Raw genomic sequence first — 17,469 nt, forward strand, 5'->3', positions numbered from 1 at the left:
TATTTGACACAAATCAAAGGAACTCTTATTGACAGCGGCTGTATTTTGGATCTAAAGTTTTCACTAAAGACTCAGGCTTTTGCTTGACCAATGAGATCAAGAGGGATGATAGTGAAAATAAATTGGTAAAAAGCTGCAGAACGTGGAGTTTATGCTGTAATACATTTATATAACCAAACTCTGCTTTGTGTTGTAGTCCGTTTAGGTTGGATCACATAATAACTTAAAGTAGTACCTGCTTGCATTAAAGGAGGCTAGTTTGTTACTTTTTACTTTATTACCATGTTCAACTTGCACAGCTGTTGGCTGCCAGCTGACTGGATCTTCCACCAGTTGTTGTTGTCATTTTTACAGCCTCCATGTGACCCATCCAAATAGGCTTCTCAGTGGAGAATCTGAGAGCTTTGATCACTCCTCCCGCCTGAAGCTCAGCAACTTGAGTGAAAAGGAGCCTTTGCACCTGGATGACTTGTTCACCTCAATGTAAAAGTGATCAGGATATGTTTGGTATCTGTTACTGCTGAATTCTTTGAAGTACAACTGACTGACAGTTCACCACTTCACACTTGCACTCCAAAGCCAGGCATTAGCAGGTGTTATGACCTATGGGAATCAGCCTACAGTAAAAACATGCCATTAATGTTGGCCTTAATACTTTAGCCTTTCAGAATGGTAATGAGCTCTCTGCCCTCTCTTGAGTGAACTTTTCCTGGAAGCATGCAGGATCTTCTGAACATGTTTTTTTGATTGTTTTTTGTATCGCAAGCAAAGTTGTTTTGTTTTTTTTCTTTTTTTAGTTGTTTTCTTTTTTCAAAATTGAAAATAATAAAGTTTAAATTGACATGATAAAGTAAGGAATACTCTTTGTAGGTTAGGTTTTCCTTTCCATGATGAATAAATAAAGCTTGGTGAAATACAGGTCCGCCATGTTTAGTTGGAACCTGCAAACTACGGATTGAAGCTCCTTCTATTTCTTGATGAGGTGAAGTGTTTTTCCCTCACTGGCAAAATATCAAGAAAGCAACAGCATGCAAATTACATGGACAATTAGCTGGAATCGCCTCTGGTGTGAACACACCATTTGGAGAGTCACAGTAACTCTTTATATATCTTTTTTTTTTCTCTTGTCATTTATTGAACTAGATTTGGAATGAGTTTCTTCCCTTTTTGTTATAGTTGGTTGGTTTTATGACCACAATTACTTTCAATTGCGGGAGAAGAGAATGTAGGGGAATCGCAGTTCCAGAAATTTCACTTCCTTCTTGACAGAAATTGTCCGTTCAGAATTTTTACAGTTGAATTTTTTTTTTTTCTCAGGTTTTTAATTTTTATATACTATGTGATTTTTAAACGAATCCAGTTCAACTTGAAAAACTTTAGAGCCTGCAGATAAGCCACAAAACAACATGGCCATGGTCTAAAGTGATCATCGAAAGAAACAAAAGTGAAACTGTTTAGACCGATACCACTGGTTTATAACGGCTGTAAAAGATTATAACAGGAATAATAAAGCAGCCAGCACTCCCTGCTGTTCTCTTAAATGTTGCTTCTATTCATTAAACTCTTCAGCACCATAAGCCTGCAGCATAGATTAAGGAGCTGACAGAGCTAAAATGTTTTAACATTACATTTAAAATCTTTTGAAAATTTAGTTTAAAGTTGAAAAGAAAAAAAAAACATAAAAGATTGTGAACTGAGTCCTCTTGGCAGGGTTACAATCAAATGTAGTCTACTGAACATTTTGTACTTTTTATTTTTCCTGTCTCTGCCAGAATATTCTTGCCAAAGTTGGGTGTAATATACATTCTAATATTGCCCGTCCCCTCGAGCTGCCTTTTGGCACCTCATTAGCTGCACTGATCTGTGTTGTTGCGTCATATACGACATAGTGTACCTAAGGGCTTATGCAGATAGATTCTGTGCCAAAGCAAAGATTAGGGATTGAGGCAAAATGAGAAGAACACTCAGTTCGATTGTGCTGTGGCTTGTGTAGTGTAATTATAAAACTCATAGGTGAGGAATGCACCTATCCTTAAAGTTATTGGGAAATAAATATCAAACTCCAGGCATGCAGTTGTCTCTGACACACACTGTTTAGCTGTCTCTCCCGATTCCCCTCTCTTTGCCTGTGTTGCTTCTTGTTACATAATCCTGGCTAAATAATGATGATAATCCACGCTCTTCCTCCCCCTCCCCCATGTCCCTTCCTGTAAATGTTGCCCGGACAGGTTAAGCCGTAGAGGACTCTCGCTGGTTGTCGGAGGAAAAGATGTGCGATGGAATGGTAGCGTTTCCGACGAGAGCCCCGTCCTCCTCTTCTGGTGCCGCCTCCTCCTCTGTAGCCCACAGACTGGCTGCCTCTGCACTTCTCCTCCTCTTCCTCCTGCTCCCTCATGGTCACGCATCAGGTATGTCAGAGCCCCAAACACACAGATGGCACGCTTTTTTTTTCTCTGTGGTCCCACATGATACACACTGCATAAAAAGTCATCTTGGACCGTCTCTCGTGAATTGATTGATGCTATTTTCACCTTGACTTTTAAGCCGGTCGGATTGAATTCTTACGTTACCCTTGGGGTCATTCAGGTTCCTTTGCCACAAAGCAGCAGCTGGGATCTCATTCTTGCACTGTGTGAATCCAGTCACTGTTCTAATGAGTCAAAACAATTTCCTTTTTTACAATTAGGTTAAATAGAGAGATAGTGTTGCCTCTGGTCATATTCCTCCGATTAAGTTGATTCAAGATTGACTTTTACAGTCTCATGAGGTTTAGAAGATATCTAACTTTAGATATCAACCTTGAAAAGTCATTAGATCATTTTCATCATTTTATGCTATAAGGGCAAATACTGTTTGTTTGTTTTATATATGAAATATTAGTTTGGAACATTTAATTCCTAAAACATTTATGTTTACTAGGCAAGGATTGTCTACCGGTGTTGTTTCTAATTTTCTCTCACAGAGAGATTTCATGTTTTTTACTAAAGACCCAGTTTACTTTACATGCTTGGTTATCGTTCCCCATCCACACAGCTTCCTGACGTGTCTTATCCAGTCATTCACGTGCACAGTCCACGCATCCCAAGCTTGTGAAATGTGCCACATGTCCTTGTCACTGATGGCCACAGTGCCTGGGAGAAAATGTGGGGGTTGGTTTTTAAAACCCTGACATATTGAATATTTATTTTTTATTGTCTTCAATTATTTTTCATTTTGGGTGAGAGAGTAAAAAAAAAAATCAACATTCAGAAATAAAGCAATCAGAGATGACTCATGGGAGGGAGCTGCTGATCCGAAACACATCTTCTCAGTCTCTTATGTAACACCCATGGTTCATGTGAAGGCCGATGGGGCTGGTACTGTGCTTTGTTGCTTTTAACGTGCCTGCTGTTTTCCTATTAGTTCAATATTGTTTTCAGTAAAAATGTGTTCAAGCAGTTTGAATGGGGATGTTTTTTTTGAAAATATATTTATGCAAAGACTGCACAGCATCGTATGTCATTATGGTGTTATTACTGCAGCTGTGACAACCGTATTGATTAGAAGAAATAACCGTGTCCCTGACTCTTTTCTTTCTTTATTATAATATAACATTCGCACCAATTTATGAGCTGAACGCTGATGTTGTGCACTCTAATTTCTGACATAATTACTTCTTTCAAAATGAGTTTCTCTGCTACAGCTAATTTTCAGGCTGTAATAATCAGAATTGTTCAGCGCAATTGAATTCCTTTTTTTAAATAAGTGCTTAAAATGAGAGCATTATATATCTAAAGATAAATGCAACACAGAAATTACAGCTGCAATCCTGAATAAGCTCCTGATGTCCTTGGGAAAGGTTTGCTGCAGTCTTTTCTTTGATTCATATGCACCATTTTTCCACAAACTGCCTCTAGGTGCACAATATTACTCACCCATGACTTAATAGATGTCAACAAAATCATAAATAGCACTATGTATGTTGTCGCAAGAGTCATAACTGCCATGAAAAAGCGGAATGTTCATGTGTATTATACATGTCAGCCAGCCGCCAGAGCTGAAAAGGTCTGCAAAGGCATGTTGTGCATAAAACAATATGCATAGTCTATGAAACAGTTTTAAATGCGGTGCATATAAAAAATAAAAAAAAATGCTGTGATTTTTTTTTTTTTCCTTTAAAAAAAAAAAACAACAAAAAAAACTGTTAGCACAAGTTGTATGGTCATGTGGTTCACTGAGGGTTCATCTGACATAACGACAGATGGTATCGCCGGAACAGGCAGCAAGAGTCGTTTAATAGAAACCACTTCATCCACATTGGGTTAAACCATTTCTCCTAGATATTAACTGGTTTATCTTCAATCATATTCATGAAATAAAATATAGATTTAAGGAAGTTTATAATGTAAAAAAGAAATGACTTTTTTTTAATGAATGTGTTAATTATTAATGAGTTCATTGACGTACAGGGAACACTGACTTTTTAATGTAAAAAAAATTGGTATTAATTACAATAATCAAAAATGAAAGGCATTTAAAATATTTACATATGCATGAACAGGAGACGTAACAGAGAGTATAGCATGGAAGTGATGTGTTTAAGCATTGATGATTTTAAAGTATGAAATTGAATTCATTATCTGACTTAACGTCACATCGCCAAGGCTTTAAAGTGATCCTGCTTAGTTTCAGTCGTTGGTCGTTTCAGTCGCTGGCCTCTTTCTCTCGCTAAGCATACATAATTTATGCAGGTAATCCCTCGACATGTTCCATGGACGCTTAATGAATATGACATTTTATCAACATTAGCTGGTCTGTTTAAAGGGATGAATAAGAAGCAGTTGGCTTTATCTGTATTGTTGTTTTTTCAGCAAGCGACTTACCGGTACATTAGACTGAAAAGTGGAATATTGTTTTTTTTTTTCTTTCAGTAATAATTATCTTGTCTAAAGCATACGTCCCTGAGCTCATTATTTTCTTTGCTAAATAAAATGTTTCCTTTTCTGGAGGATGTTGGAGCCCCTCTTCCTATTTGTTGTTCTTTTCTTGTGAAGATCCAACAGAATTTGTGTCTTTCTGGGATTCCTGCTTGTGATCAATGTTCAGGAGTAAAGTTCTGTTTATGGTCTGGACATGCTTCAGATGTAGCTGCTTTCTTATCCAAACATCATGTTCACTGAAGCAGAGCTTTAATCAACAAACATCCAAAGCACCACCTCTGGTTTTGTGGAAATTCTGCTGAATGAAATCCTACAGGATTTTCCCTATGGAGAGATATTTGTGCCATCGGTTTGAGCGCGCAGGAACCAATCCGAGCGCGCAGTGAGACAACACGCGCACGCGCAAAACCGGTCTGGCGCGCGCTCAACTCTGAAAAACCCTCTCAACACACTGTTCTCGCGCTCAGTTTCATCTCTGCGCGTGCTCGAATCCGTCTCTGCTCGCGCTTGCTCTCCTGCTCTCTCTCCGCGCTCAACACCAGCTGTGCGCTCGGCTGTTTCTCCGCTCGCTCGACTCTCTGCGCTCGCAACTTCAGCAATGTATGTAAATGAACCATACCATCAGCCAATCACACTCAGCTTCTTTTCATCCAATGAAAGCATTCCTTCCTTCTTCTTCTTTTCTATCATGGCGGTTCGCAAGCAACTTCAAGGTGCATACCGCCACCTACTGTTCATGAGTGTGTAGCAACATTGTTTTACATCTATTAAATTCTATTTTTTAATTTTGCATTCTGAAGATAACTAAATAATGCTTTCCTTAATCTATAAACATCCTTTATATTTCCTTTATTTCCCAATAATCCTTTAAGACTCCATTCTTGGCCTGTCATTTCAACTACTCTTCTCAATTTTTCCCTTTCAGGTTCATATGTTTTACAGTTCATTAATATGTAAGCATTCGTTCCAAATACTACATCCGGTTAGATGAAAAAAAAATAAATAAATAAATAAAAACACAATCAGGAAAATCAAACTACTCTTACAGTTATTTTGTCAACATTCCTAAGATAGTACTATAAAATATCTTGAATTATTTCAAATAAACTTCAGTAAAACAGTTATTAGATCATTGCCTCATCCATCTCTTTTACCTGCTATTGACATGGATTTAAATTTGCTGTTTTAAAAGAAAAATAAGGAGGATATTTCAGGTTCAAGTATGGTTCAACAGTATATAGATAATGTTTTGGATCATATTGGCCTTACTCTTAGCTTTTGTGGCGGGTGTTTCTTCTTTTTGTTGTTTTTTATGGAGGTTGGCAAACAACAATTACCGCCACCAACTGAAAAATCCTGTTTATCAAATTATTCTTTTTAATATATATAATAAAGAATAACCCTCTTATTTAGAGTCCATCTGTAAAAGGTCTTCTAAATAATAATTGTTAAATTTCAGATCAGGTCTGCTGTCTGAATAATTGCGTTTAAATTAATATAACAGTCGCTGATCTAAAATCAGAGCAAACTAAACTTCTTAATGGAACGATTTCTTCAATCCATTGTAAGGCCAATATGATCCAAAACATTTCTCCTTTGTAGGCTGAATTCCATCACTGATTCTTTTACCCGATTTAAAAATAAATTATGAAACTAAAACAAAACACCATTCCTAATATTGGAATATTTTGAAGCATCCATAAAAAATTTAACATATCCATAATATTTTTTATCTATATATTGTTGAACCATACTGGAACCTGAAATATCCTCCTTATTTTTCTTTTAAAACATCAAATTTAAATCCATGTCAATAGCAGGTAAAAGAGATGGATGAGGCAATGATCTAATAACTGTTTTACTGAAGTTTATTTGAGATAATTCAAGATATTTTATAGTACTATCTTAGGAATGTTGACAAAATAACTGTAAGAGTTGTTTGATTTTCCTGATTGTGTTTTTATTTATTTATGTATTTTTTTTCATCTAACCGGATGTAGTATTTGGAACGAATGCTTACATATTAATGAACTGTAAAACATATGAACCTGAAAGGGAAAAATTGAGAAGAGTAGTTGAAATGACAGGCCAAGAATGGAGTCTTAAAGGATTATTGGGAAATAAAGGAAATATAAAGGATGTTTATAGATTAAGGAAAGCATTATTTAGTTATCTTCAGAATGCAAAATTAAAAAATAGAATTTAATAGCTGTAAAACAATGTTGCTACACACTCATGAACAGTAGGTGGCGGTATGCACCTTAAAGTTGCTTGCGATCCGCCATGATAGAAAAGAAGAAGAAGGAAGGAATGCTTTCATTGGATGAAAAGAAGCTGGGTGTGATTGGCTGATGGTATGGTTCATTTACATACATTGCTGAAGTTGCGAGCGCAGAGAGTCGAGCGAGCGGAGAAACAGCTGAGCGCACAGCTGGTGTTGAGCGCGGAGAGAGAGCAGGTCGAGCGAGCGCGAGCAGAGACGGATTCGAGCACGCGCAGAGATGAAACTGAGCGCGAGAACAGTGTGTTGAGAGGGTTTTTCAGAGTTGAGCGCGCGCCAGACCGGTTTTGCGCGCGCGCGTGTTGTCTCACTGCGCGCTCGGATTGGTTCCTGCGCGCTCAAACCGATGGCACAAATATCTCTCCATATTTCCCAAAGTTACATGGAAGTTGCTAGTTTTTGAACGTTTTTATGAGCATTTCTGACCTCCCCGCTGAAGTTGACTGCTTGGAGCTCAGCTCCTAATATGGTGTCAGTTTCTTACAGTAAGACTTTGTGGTGTGTTGGTGAGGAAATGCGCCCAGACAGTGAGTCAGAGCTGGAGGAGCAGAGATGAGAACTCTTTGCACCAAAGGGTCTTTTCACAGGAATTGCGCAGCACGTTTTCTCCTTTAACATTGTTCGATCTGGCGAGGAGGGAAGAATTGTTTATATTCGTTCTGTTACCAGTTAAAGGGAAAAATGTTTGCTTCTAAAACCCATTGTTTTCTGAAGCTGAGCATTAAAGTGCAAGCAAAGCAACAGAAATCTCCCACAACCAAGCCTGCTGTGTTCCCTGTGTTGCTGGTGACATTAATATATGTTCATTCCTGAAAAAAGGAAGTGAAATAACAAAAGAAATCCTGGGGTAACAAAAAATAGCAGGAAGAATGAAGGAGTGAAGATGGCTTCCTGTTTGATTTCTTAGACTTATTTTAGTCTTTGGCAGTTTGAGATGTGAAAGATAAAATGCTAGTTCTCAGTCTCATCAAAGGCTGTTGGATGAATGGATTCTTCTACTCCAGCATGAATCAATGCGATGATCTATCTTTGTTTCATAAAGTGGATCTGTTTTTGTTCAAGACTGTTCTTTCTCTGTAACAGAGAAGACTTGAGGCTAACATAACGTCACTGATCTGACCACAGAGGAAAACATCCGAATGTTCCAGGCCCTTCTTCTGGGATCGCCTGTGGTATTTAAAGTATATAGTTTTCTGTACCAACAAAATGATCTGTATATACATCAAAAAGTAAGTGAACACTTTTGGCTACTGGCGCCCACAGAACGTTGTGCTGAATTTACAAATAGTTTGACTTGGGAGTGTTGGGAATAATGGTTCCAGAGCAATTATGTGTTCCAGACGTTTCCCTAAAGTCCTATTAGCCAGGCACTTTGCAGACAGACTGGAATAAAGCAACGCATTGACTCCTTTGTGAAATCTGAGAACAAACGGTGCATTTAGAGGGTATTGGAGGCCACAGCATGCTGCAGCTCCTCCAGATCAACAGTCAGCAAGTACATCTGCTAGCTCACGGTTTCTGTTTTCACAGAGCAAAGTGTAGATCATGCCAAATGTTTTCTCTGATCTTTCTGTTTTTCTCCATCTCTGAATCACCATTAACCAGGTAACACCGAGGGACATTAGGAGCAGTAGGCTAAAATCCATCAGACATTTCTCTCTTTCATTACGTGTGTGTTTATCACCTAAACCATCAATCTTTGCTCTCACCGTGTGCCAGTTAACAGGTTTCACTACCAATCAGGCCCTCAGGTCACCAAGCAAAGAAAAACAGTTGCTGCAGTGCAGAAAGGTGACACAGGGACATTTCATTCACTTTAAAGTGTTGCCTGGATTGTTCTAATTTTGGAGAAGATCACAGATGGTCAGGATTAGTGTCGGATACTCCATGCCCCCACACAGCGTGGTAGCGAAAAGCTTATCATTGGTTGTTATTTGTACTATTTTTGACTCTCGTTGATTTTTACCATTTCAAATCCTGCGTTCTATTATTCATAACCCTCATTCTGGTAATTACTGTTTGCCATTTAGCTCATTGGAAATATTAGGGTTCTTACTTATGACACCTGCAGCACTGTAAAGGTTAATGAATGTCAGAACAGGATAAAGTGACAGCAGTTAGCCTGTTGTAAAATCTGATATCATACAAATAGAGCTGAAACAAAATGTTGGAGCTTAATACCCCCATCTCTCACACACACACACCACTTTGTGAAATAATCTCTATATAAAGATATTAGAACTTATACGTGTTGCCATTAAAAGGACACATGAGTTCTTATAGTTCTCGATGTTTAAAATGTTCCTTAAACATTCTGGATTTGGCTTCAGTAATAAAAATCCTCAGTAGATCTGTACCATGTTAGGAAAACGGATTGTAGCCTAACTGCTACCTTTCACAGCTGCATCAAACACCATCCGGCCATTTTTTGACTGCTAAATATGAACAAATATTGAACTGAAAACAGTATTTTGCTGCAATATTAATGTATGAACTGATTTATAGGTGATCTGTTATGGTGCTCTTACTTTGAAGTTCATGTGGGGTGACTTCTATATTGTATATTTGTCTAATTATTAGCATGAAGAGACAATAACCCCTACTAAGAAGCTGTAGTAGCGCATGGTAAAGCTGTTTTCAGTCCCCTTTAAAATGTTATATGTACTTTCCTTAATCCAGAGCAACACTTTGGGTTTTGCTAGTAGAACTGACACTGTGTTGATATTTAGAGTTCGAGTTCTCTTTCAAATCCCCAGCTCTGATTTAAGGCCCAGTCTTCTAGCTAGGTCTATTGTTATTCTAGCCTTTGTTTTCATTAAAAACAGGACTTAGGTTTGGAGATCAGTTTGTTTTGAAGCAACAATAGTCAGGCATCAAAGAGAGATGGTTCGTAAATATATATTTTTTTTCCTAGGGAATGAATGTTGTTTTCTAAAGCAGCAGGCAGTCCTAACGATTTCCAGAGGGCCTCATCGAAGGGACTAGCCCGCTGAGTAGAGGACATCTCAAACTAATGAGCTGCTAAATATATCCCCCAGCCTCTCTTGTCTTTTGATGCTTTAACTTATCTTTTTTTTTTTTCTCTGACCAACTGACTCCTCTTTAATTTAACCTGATAATCTTCTTGTTTATTCCCTGGGTTAGATTTTGGCTTTAATCTTTTTTCATTTTTTTTTTTTTTGATTAGCATTTTTAATTTATTTAAGTATTCAGTTTCTTTTTTCTCTCAGATATTTTGTTTTTTTTCTGTCTTTGTAGCTTTTCTCTCTTGTTTTACCTCCTCTATCATTGTGTGTTTGTTTTTCAGTCTCTCTAAAAGTGTGGGTTGTTTTTGTCGTCACACAGTTAGTCAACACCAACATCCTGTTCAAACAAGCTCCCCACCTTGCACACGAGGAACAGGCATCCTACACACATGCTGACTTTGCCTGTTCGTGAGACATCCAAGCTGTTCTAGACCCTGATCAACCACGACTGAAGCTTGTGACACATTTTAGCTCCTATTATTTTTTTCTCACTATGGATGGATCTCTACAATAATATAATTTCCCTGTTGGTCTTTGACTATAGTGACAAAATAAAACTCTGTTCCCATCTGCGGAATAATGGCTGTCACGATTAAACCCGAAGTATATAATCTGTTTAGTTATTTTCTACTGCAGCACAAAGTTGATATCCATTCAGGCCTCAGCATGCCTGCCTGCCTGTGGGTAGAGGGGATATTTGGCAACAGTCTTCAGCTTCCCACTGAGTCCCTCTTGTTTTTTCAGCTTTCCTTTTGCTTCATCTTTAACTTTTTCCAAAGCTTTAAGAAAACAAATCTGTGTTTACTGTTTAAACTTCTTAAACTATAAATGAATATTGGAAAAAGACAGCAGTACGCAGTTGGTATGGCAAACTTGCTGATCCTCTCCTTAAGGGAAGGGCTGGGCTGTACATGTGCTATCCTGCTACATTTGTGCAGTCTATCTTGGGTGGAGTCTGCACACAGCTGTTTCACTTTAACCCTCCATTTTTCAGATGAAGGGATTTTTTTCCCTCTTCTGATTTTAAGAGGCGAAAAGATGAACAACGACCGCTCATGAGTCTGCCATGCTTTAGGAGTTTTCTCTTAAATGTAGCCTCAGAGCATCAGTTGTAACATGCATTACCTTTAAATGGCACTAAACAACATATTACCCCTTCATCCTTTACCTTAAGCAGTAAACGGTCTTTAAATTATAGTGTTGATATATTTTGTGGCCAATTGTCTTTTCTCTGCTCTGATGGCCTCTGTCCTTATTGCCTCATCTGTAAACAGAACCACAGCAACACTGATGGTCTTTGTATAGGCTGGCCGTGTATCCATTTGGGTTATTGTGTCAGCATTTTTATGCATGCACCAGTGTACTGAGAAATGTCAGCAACCTACAGCATTTTAAAGCTGCAGCAATTGCTGAAAGGAAAACCAGGACTGTACTTTGGTGCCGGTTGTGACACCTTATTGTAAATGTATTTTTTTTTTATGCTGGTGAAGATTCTCAATCATCCAGGTTTTTTACTTTTTTGGAATAGGTATATATTAGTGCCTTTTTATCTTGTTATTTGCTGATGCTATTGCTGCATGTTGGATTATTTAAGACGTATTTTGTTTGAAGAGGGACTTCACTACGGTACAAAAGTACCGTAGTGAAATGGTTTTGTGGAAATGTGCCATTTCTTACTCTGACTGATTTCAGAGATGTTTGGCTGTGCGAGACTCTTTCCCATGTTTTTTTTAGAAGTGATAGTTTTGAATCTTAAAAGAAAATTAGGGAATTGTTTAATTATTCCTTTTTTTCATCTGTTTTATCAGTGGTTGATCTGATTAGAAATGGAGAGGCATTTATTTTACAGTTCACTTAAAAATCTTCTTATACCAAAGAGAAATTTGATTTACCACTCAAACTACTTTTTGGCCAACTTTCTGCTTATCACAGTACATATTGCGTAACACCATAAAATTTTCATAATCGTACCGCTTTATAGGGCTGAAGTTCATTCAACTTTATGCATTAATCAGTTTTAAAAAGTATGCTATGCATTTACTGGTTTTTATCTTTTCCCTGCTTAACAGTTCACTCTTTTTGCATCCAGAGGCATTCATATTAATTTATGGTCCCCCCTTATATTTCTGTGATTTATACTTTGTTTTTCACTGGTTTGTAAGCTTTAAGAGTTTTGAGTATTTGCATAAAATAGGACAACTTGACTGGAGGTACATTGTTGCCCATGAGTGGAACCACTTATCAAAGTAATGAAGCTAAGAAAGACAACATTTCCCAGTGGATAAGTAAAAAGAAAGAGGAAACGCACAAAAAATTGGAATCCAAGAGGCATATGACGCTAGTAGGACTTGTGATACAATACAAACATTGTATCTTAATGAAGCTAAAGCTTTGAAAGCCTGCAGGTTGATGATGAGTAATTAATGTTAATCAAGCCCAGAGTAAAAGTTAATTTAGGCTTAGAAATGACTAAACAATATCAGGACAAATGTTGACATATATTTCCACCTTATTTTAACATTTATGGTTTTTAATTTCTTTGTTTTTTCAAAGGCATAGCACAGGATCTGTTCCAGCAGTTAAAGGATAACTTGATAAAGATTCAAGATTTTTCTCATTTTCAGAGGTTTGGTTGCAGTTTTGTTTTTCCTTTTAACTATATTACTTTAAGAGCTTTAAATTTGCATAAAAGACATCACAGCTGACCACATGCCTTTTCTGTCAGCAGAGCAGGCTGCTTGTGTTAAGAGGTTATACACAGAGATGCTTGTCACCATTTGTTCACCCTTGTGGAGACTGATCCGAGCAGTTGGTCCAAGAGTCCTGTTGGACTTCATACGGTGGTGATGGACAAAAGGCTATAACAGGGAGTGCATTGTTTTAAATCTGCTGCTGATCTTAAAGAACTATTTATCTTCTTTTTGAAATGATCTGTTCAGACTAGTTCTTGGTCAGATTTTTTTACTTTTTAATTGGCTTTACTTCTCTTCTATTCAACAATATCACTCAAGTTCTCGTACCTTTTCTGTCTGGAAGGCTCAAGCGACTGAAATATGATCAAGATACTGTTACTTTGGGTGTTTTTTTAGTGAGGGGAATGAGTTAAGGCTGTGCATATATGCACGTGTGTGTGTGGGAGGGGTCCCACACACTCTTTTGTTTTCCGCTGAAAGCTGAGAAGTAGGAATGTCTGCCTCCCAGCTGTCATCAACGGAGATGGTAATGGGAGAGAGAGCAGGGGCGCTCACTGTTCGCCACCTCAGAGCATCCTCCCATCTGTTGTGTCGGGGTCGAGAGTGTGTACATGTTTGCCTGTTGGGGGGTCACACAATGGCTGTAGTCCCTCCTGCCCTCACCCGCTTTGGCCTCACATGCATATTTAACCCTTCAAATGCAAAGTTGTCTGTTGTCCTTTTCAGAGGCACGCTGCTTAAATCTGTCACTGTGCCCCATCCATGCTGAGCGAGGACAATGGGCTGCACGGGCAGCACGCGTGGCTCAGTAAATGCATTGACACTGCAGGGGTGGACTGAATGGAGAAGGGGAGAATTTCCATTTATTTAGGGACATCCATCTCTGGGTTTTTTGCCTGTGTTTTGCAAGCTTGTATTGCAGCTGCAGGAATAGATGTTTTCTATAAATGCTCCTTTGAGATGTGCAGCTGCTCTGATTGACTCTGGTTTGCTAGAGGGTTACCTTTCAATTGTTAATATGAGACTTTGTTTGGTTTAATAATGTAGCAAGCTTACCTTACAGAAGGCAGGTAAACACTATGTGTCCCTAGGTGTGTTTGATGTTTACGTTTGTTTTATTAAATCATTTACATAAGAAATACAGTCAGATTTCTTAAGTAGTTATTGCACAGTCTTAATTAGCTTTAAATTGTGGTGCTTGTTTTATTAATATAAGAGCCAGGACCTCCCACAGGTTACCTTTCTTTTTTTAATCTTCCCTCTTTCAAACATCTTTCTTTATCAGCTCCCTGAATCATCTACCAAAAGCTCATTTTTGCAGAGTGACATGCTCTGAGGTTTCTGCTTTGTTTTGCATCATTTCCACCCTACAGATGTATAGTTTAAGCACCTACGTTTCTGTGGTTATTGTTCTCATTTTTCTTCGCAGCATGTTCCCTTCCCTTTTACTAAACAGCCTTTTTCTTTCAACCGTTTTTTTTTTCTTGATGTTTTCTGTGAGCCGTTACAAGCTAAAAAAAAATCAGTCGGCAGTGTTTAGAGTTTTGTAGATTTTCTTTTCATAGATGTGAAATTTGGAAGCAGTTCCAAGAAGAATATGACACCGCAAGTATCAATCACACGCTGTTCTGTCTTTCAAGTCTGCGTGAGTCTGTTGATTCATGTTACACCTCTTATTGCTTGAAACATGTTTGACTGCCTTTGCTGTTCTCAGATATTTGAGTTGAAGTCGGGTTCAAAAATGCATGAACGGGAAACCCAGACTCGTTTATCACATTAACGGCTCTACGTGGGTCTTTTGAATAATTTCTATATTTATTAAAAATTGTCAAAAAAAACACCTGACAATTCAGGTAGCTGTTTCTATAACTAAAAAAAACATAAACTCCACCGACTTTACCTCAGCATCTCTTCAGATTCATGCATCAGTTGGATGCATGCAACATGTTGGTAGATTTACAGGTGCTGGTCATAAAATTAGAATATCATGAAAAAGTAGATTGATTTCAGTAATTCCATTTAAAAAGTGAAACTTGTATATTATATTCATACATTACATACAAACTCATATATTTCAGATGTTTATTTTGTTTAATTTTGATGATTACAAATGACAACAAATGAAAATCTCAAATTCATCATATCAGAAAATTAGAATATTGTGAAAAGGTTCAAAATTGATGGCCCCTGGTGCCACACTCTAATCAGCTAATTAACTCAAACCACCTGCAAAAGCCTTTAAATGGTCTTTCAGTCTAGTTCTATAGGCTACACAATCATGGGGAAGACTGCTGACTTGACAGTTGTCCAAAAGACGACCATCGACACCTTGCACAAGGAGGGCAAGACACAAAAGGTCATCGCTAAAGAGGCTGGCTGTTCACAGAGCTCAGTGTCCAAGCACATTAATAGAGAGGCGAAGGGAAGGAAAAGATGTGGTCGAAAAAAGTGTACAAGCAAGAGAGATAACCGCACCCTGGAGAGGATTGTGAAACAAAACCCATTCAAAAATGTGGGGGAGATTCACAAAGAGTGGACTGCAGCTGGAGTGAGTGCTTCAAGAACCACCACACACAGACGTATGAAAGACATGGGTTTCTGCTGTCGCATTCCTTGTGTCAAGCCACTCTTGAACCACAGACAGCGTCAGAAGCGTCTTGCCTGGGCTAAAGAGAAACAGGACTGGACTGCTGGTGAGTGGTCCAAAGTCATGTTCTCTGATGAAAGTAAATTTTGCATTTCCTTTGGAAATCAAGGTCCCAGAGTCTGGAGGAAAAGAAGAGAGGCACTTCATCCACGTTGCTTGAAGTCCAGTGTAAAGTTTCCACAGTCAGTGATGGTTTGGGGTGCCATGTCATCTGCTGGTGTTGGTCCATTGTGTTTTCTGAGGTCCAGGGTCAACGCAGCCACATACCAGGATGTTTTAGAGCACTTCATGCTTCCTGCAGCTGACCAACTTTTTGGAGATGCAGATTTCATTTTCCAACAGGACTTGGCACCTGCACACAGTGCCAAAGCTACCAGTACCTGGTTGAAGGACCATGGTATCCCTGTTCTTAATTGGCCAGCAAACTCTCCTGACCTTAACCCCATAGAAAATCTATGGGGTATTGTGAAGAAGAAGATGCAATACACCAGACCCAACAATTCAGAAGAGCTAAAAGCCACTATTAGAGGAACCTGGGCTATCATAACACCTGAGCAGTGCCACAGACTGATCGACTCCATGCCACGCCGCATTGCTGCAGTAATACAGGCCAAAGGAGGCCCAACTAAATACTGAGTGCTGTACATGCTCATACTTTTCATGTTCATACTTTTCAGTTGGCCAACATTTCTATAAATCCTTTGTTTTTATTGGTCTTCAGTAATATTCTAATTTTCTGATATGATGAATTTGAGATTTTCATTTGTTGTCATTTGTAATCATCAAAATTAAACAAAATAAACATCTGAAATATATGAGTTTGTATGTAATGTATGAATATAATATACAAGTTTCACTTTTTAAATGGAATTACTGAAATCAATCTACTTTTTCATGATATTCTAATTTTATGACCAGCACCTGTACTTGCATATATATCTGTGAATTATATTGAAGAAATGGCAAAAAGTCTTTAGTTTTAAAGCCGATACGGATAGCATGCAGATAACGGATGCACCTCATTTTAAGATTAACCAAAAAGATTTACAGTATATTGCCTTTACTCTTTTATTGTACAAGTTTAAATTCAATTTTTCTCCATTTTATTTGCGACACCTAAAAGGTAGTCACATTTTTCTTTCTACGAGATTAGTTGAAAATAATTTGCTGTTTCAAATTTCATGTATAAAAGGAAAAGCTCTGATTTGCTACAACTTATATTTTTCACTATTTAATGTAGCTATACCAGATTATTAAGAAGTTTTTCTTTGTCATAAACAACTATTATTCATAGAGGTACAAGATAGTGTATTTGCAGAAGAGCTATTATTTTGGGGCTATTTTTATACGAAATGTAGATTATATAAGATTTAATCACAATTTTTAAGCTGTCTTTTGTATCTTTGCATTTGAATTTAACACTTGGATAAACACTAGTGTTCTACTGGGGTTAGCATTGCTAACGTAAACATAGGTTTGACTATTTTCTGTTAAGAAAAGAGACCCTTGCCCTATTAGATTTTGAATAGACTTCCAATATTGCCTAATTCAGCACGGCAATGATGAAGAGAACTGAATTTTTTAGGATTATAATGTTTTATCTTCTTCTAGTTTTTTAAGCTTCTTAACTTCACTTGAAGTCTTGCCTCCTGTTGTTAGTAGGACAGAGCACCTAACATCCTGCCAATGAAGGTAACCTTTTTTTTTCCAGATCCTTCCTGCTAACAGCTTCAATGCTTTCTCTTTGGTCTATTCCTTTTAATTCAGAAACTAATTTTCTTTTCAGCTTTAATTTTGTTTTAAAAGCTTTTATCACTACAGTCTTAATTGTAATGAAATATTTGCCACTGTACTTAATTACTGCAACTATTGTCTTTAAACTGTATCTTAAGTCAGAGGCTTA

At 37.8% G+C, this 17,469-nt stretch overlaps 1 protein-coding gene across 1 annotated transcript in view; it reads left to right on the forward strand.

The window, feature by feature from the left end:
• Nucleotides 1-17,469, forward strand: part of susd6 (sushi domain containing 6) — a 35,414-nt gene that overhangs the window by 7,870 nt on the left and 10,075 nt on the right. The window contains exon 2 of the mRNA XM_038288378.1: nt 2,229-2,408. Coding sequence (XP_038144306.1) covers nt 2,270-2,408 — 139 coding nt within the window. The 5' untranslated portion in view covers nt 2,229-2,269. The remainder of the gene's footprint in view (nt 1-2,228; nt 2,409-17,469) is intronic.

This window comes from Cyprinodon tularosa, unplaced genomic scaffold, assembly GCF_016077235.1.
Source record: "Cyprinodon tularosa strain WSP-4 unplaced genomic scaffold, ASM1607723v1 ctg253, whole genome shotgun sequence".
Lineage (NCBI taxonomy): Eukaryota > Metazoa > Chordata > Actinopteri > Cyprinodontiformes > Cyprinodontidae > Cyprinodon > Cyprinodon tularosa.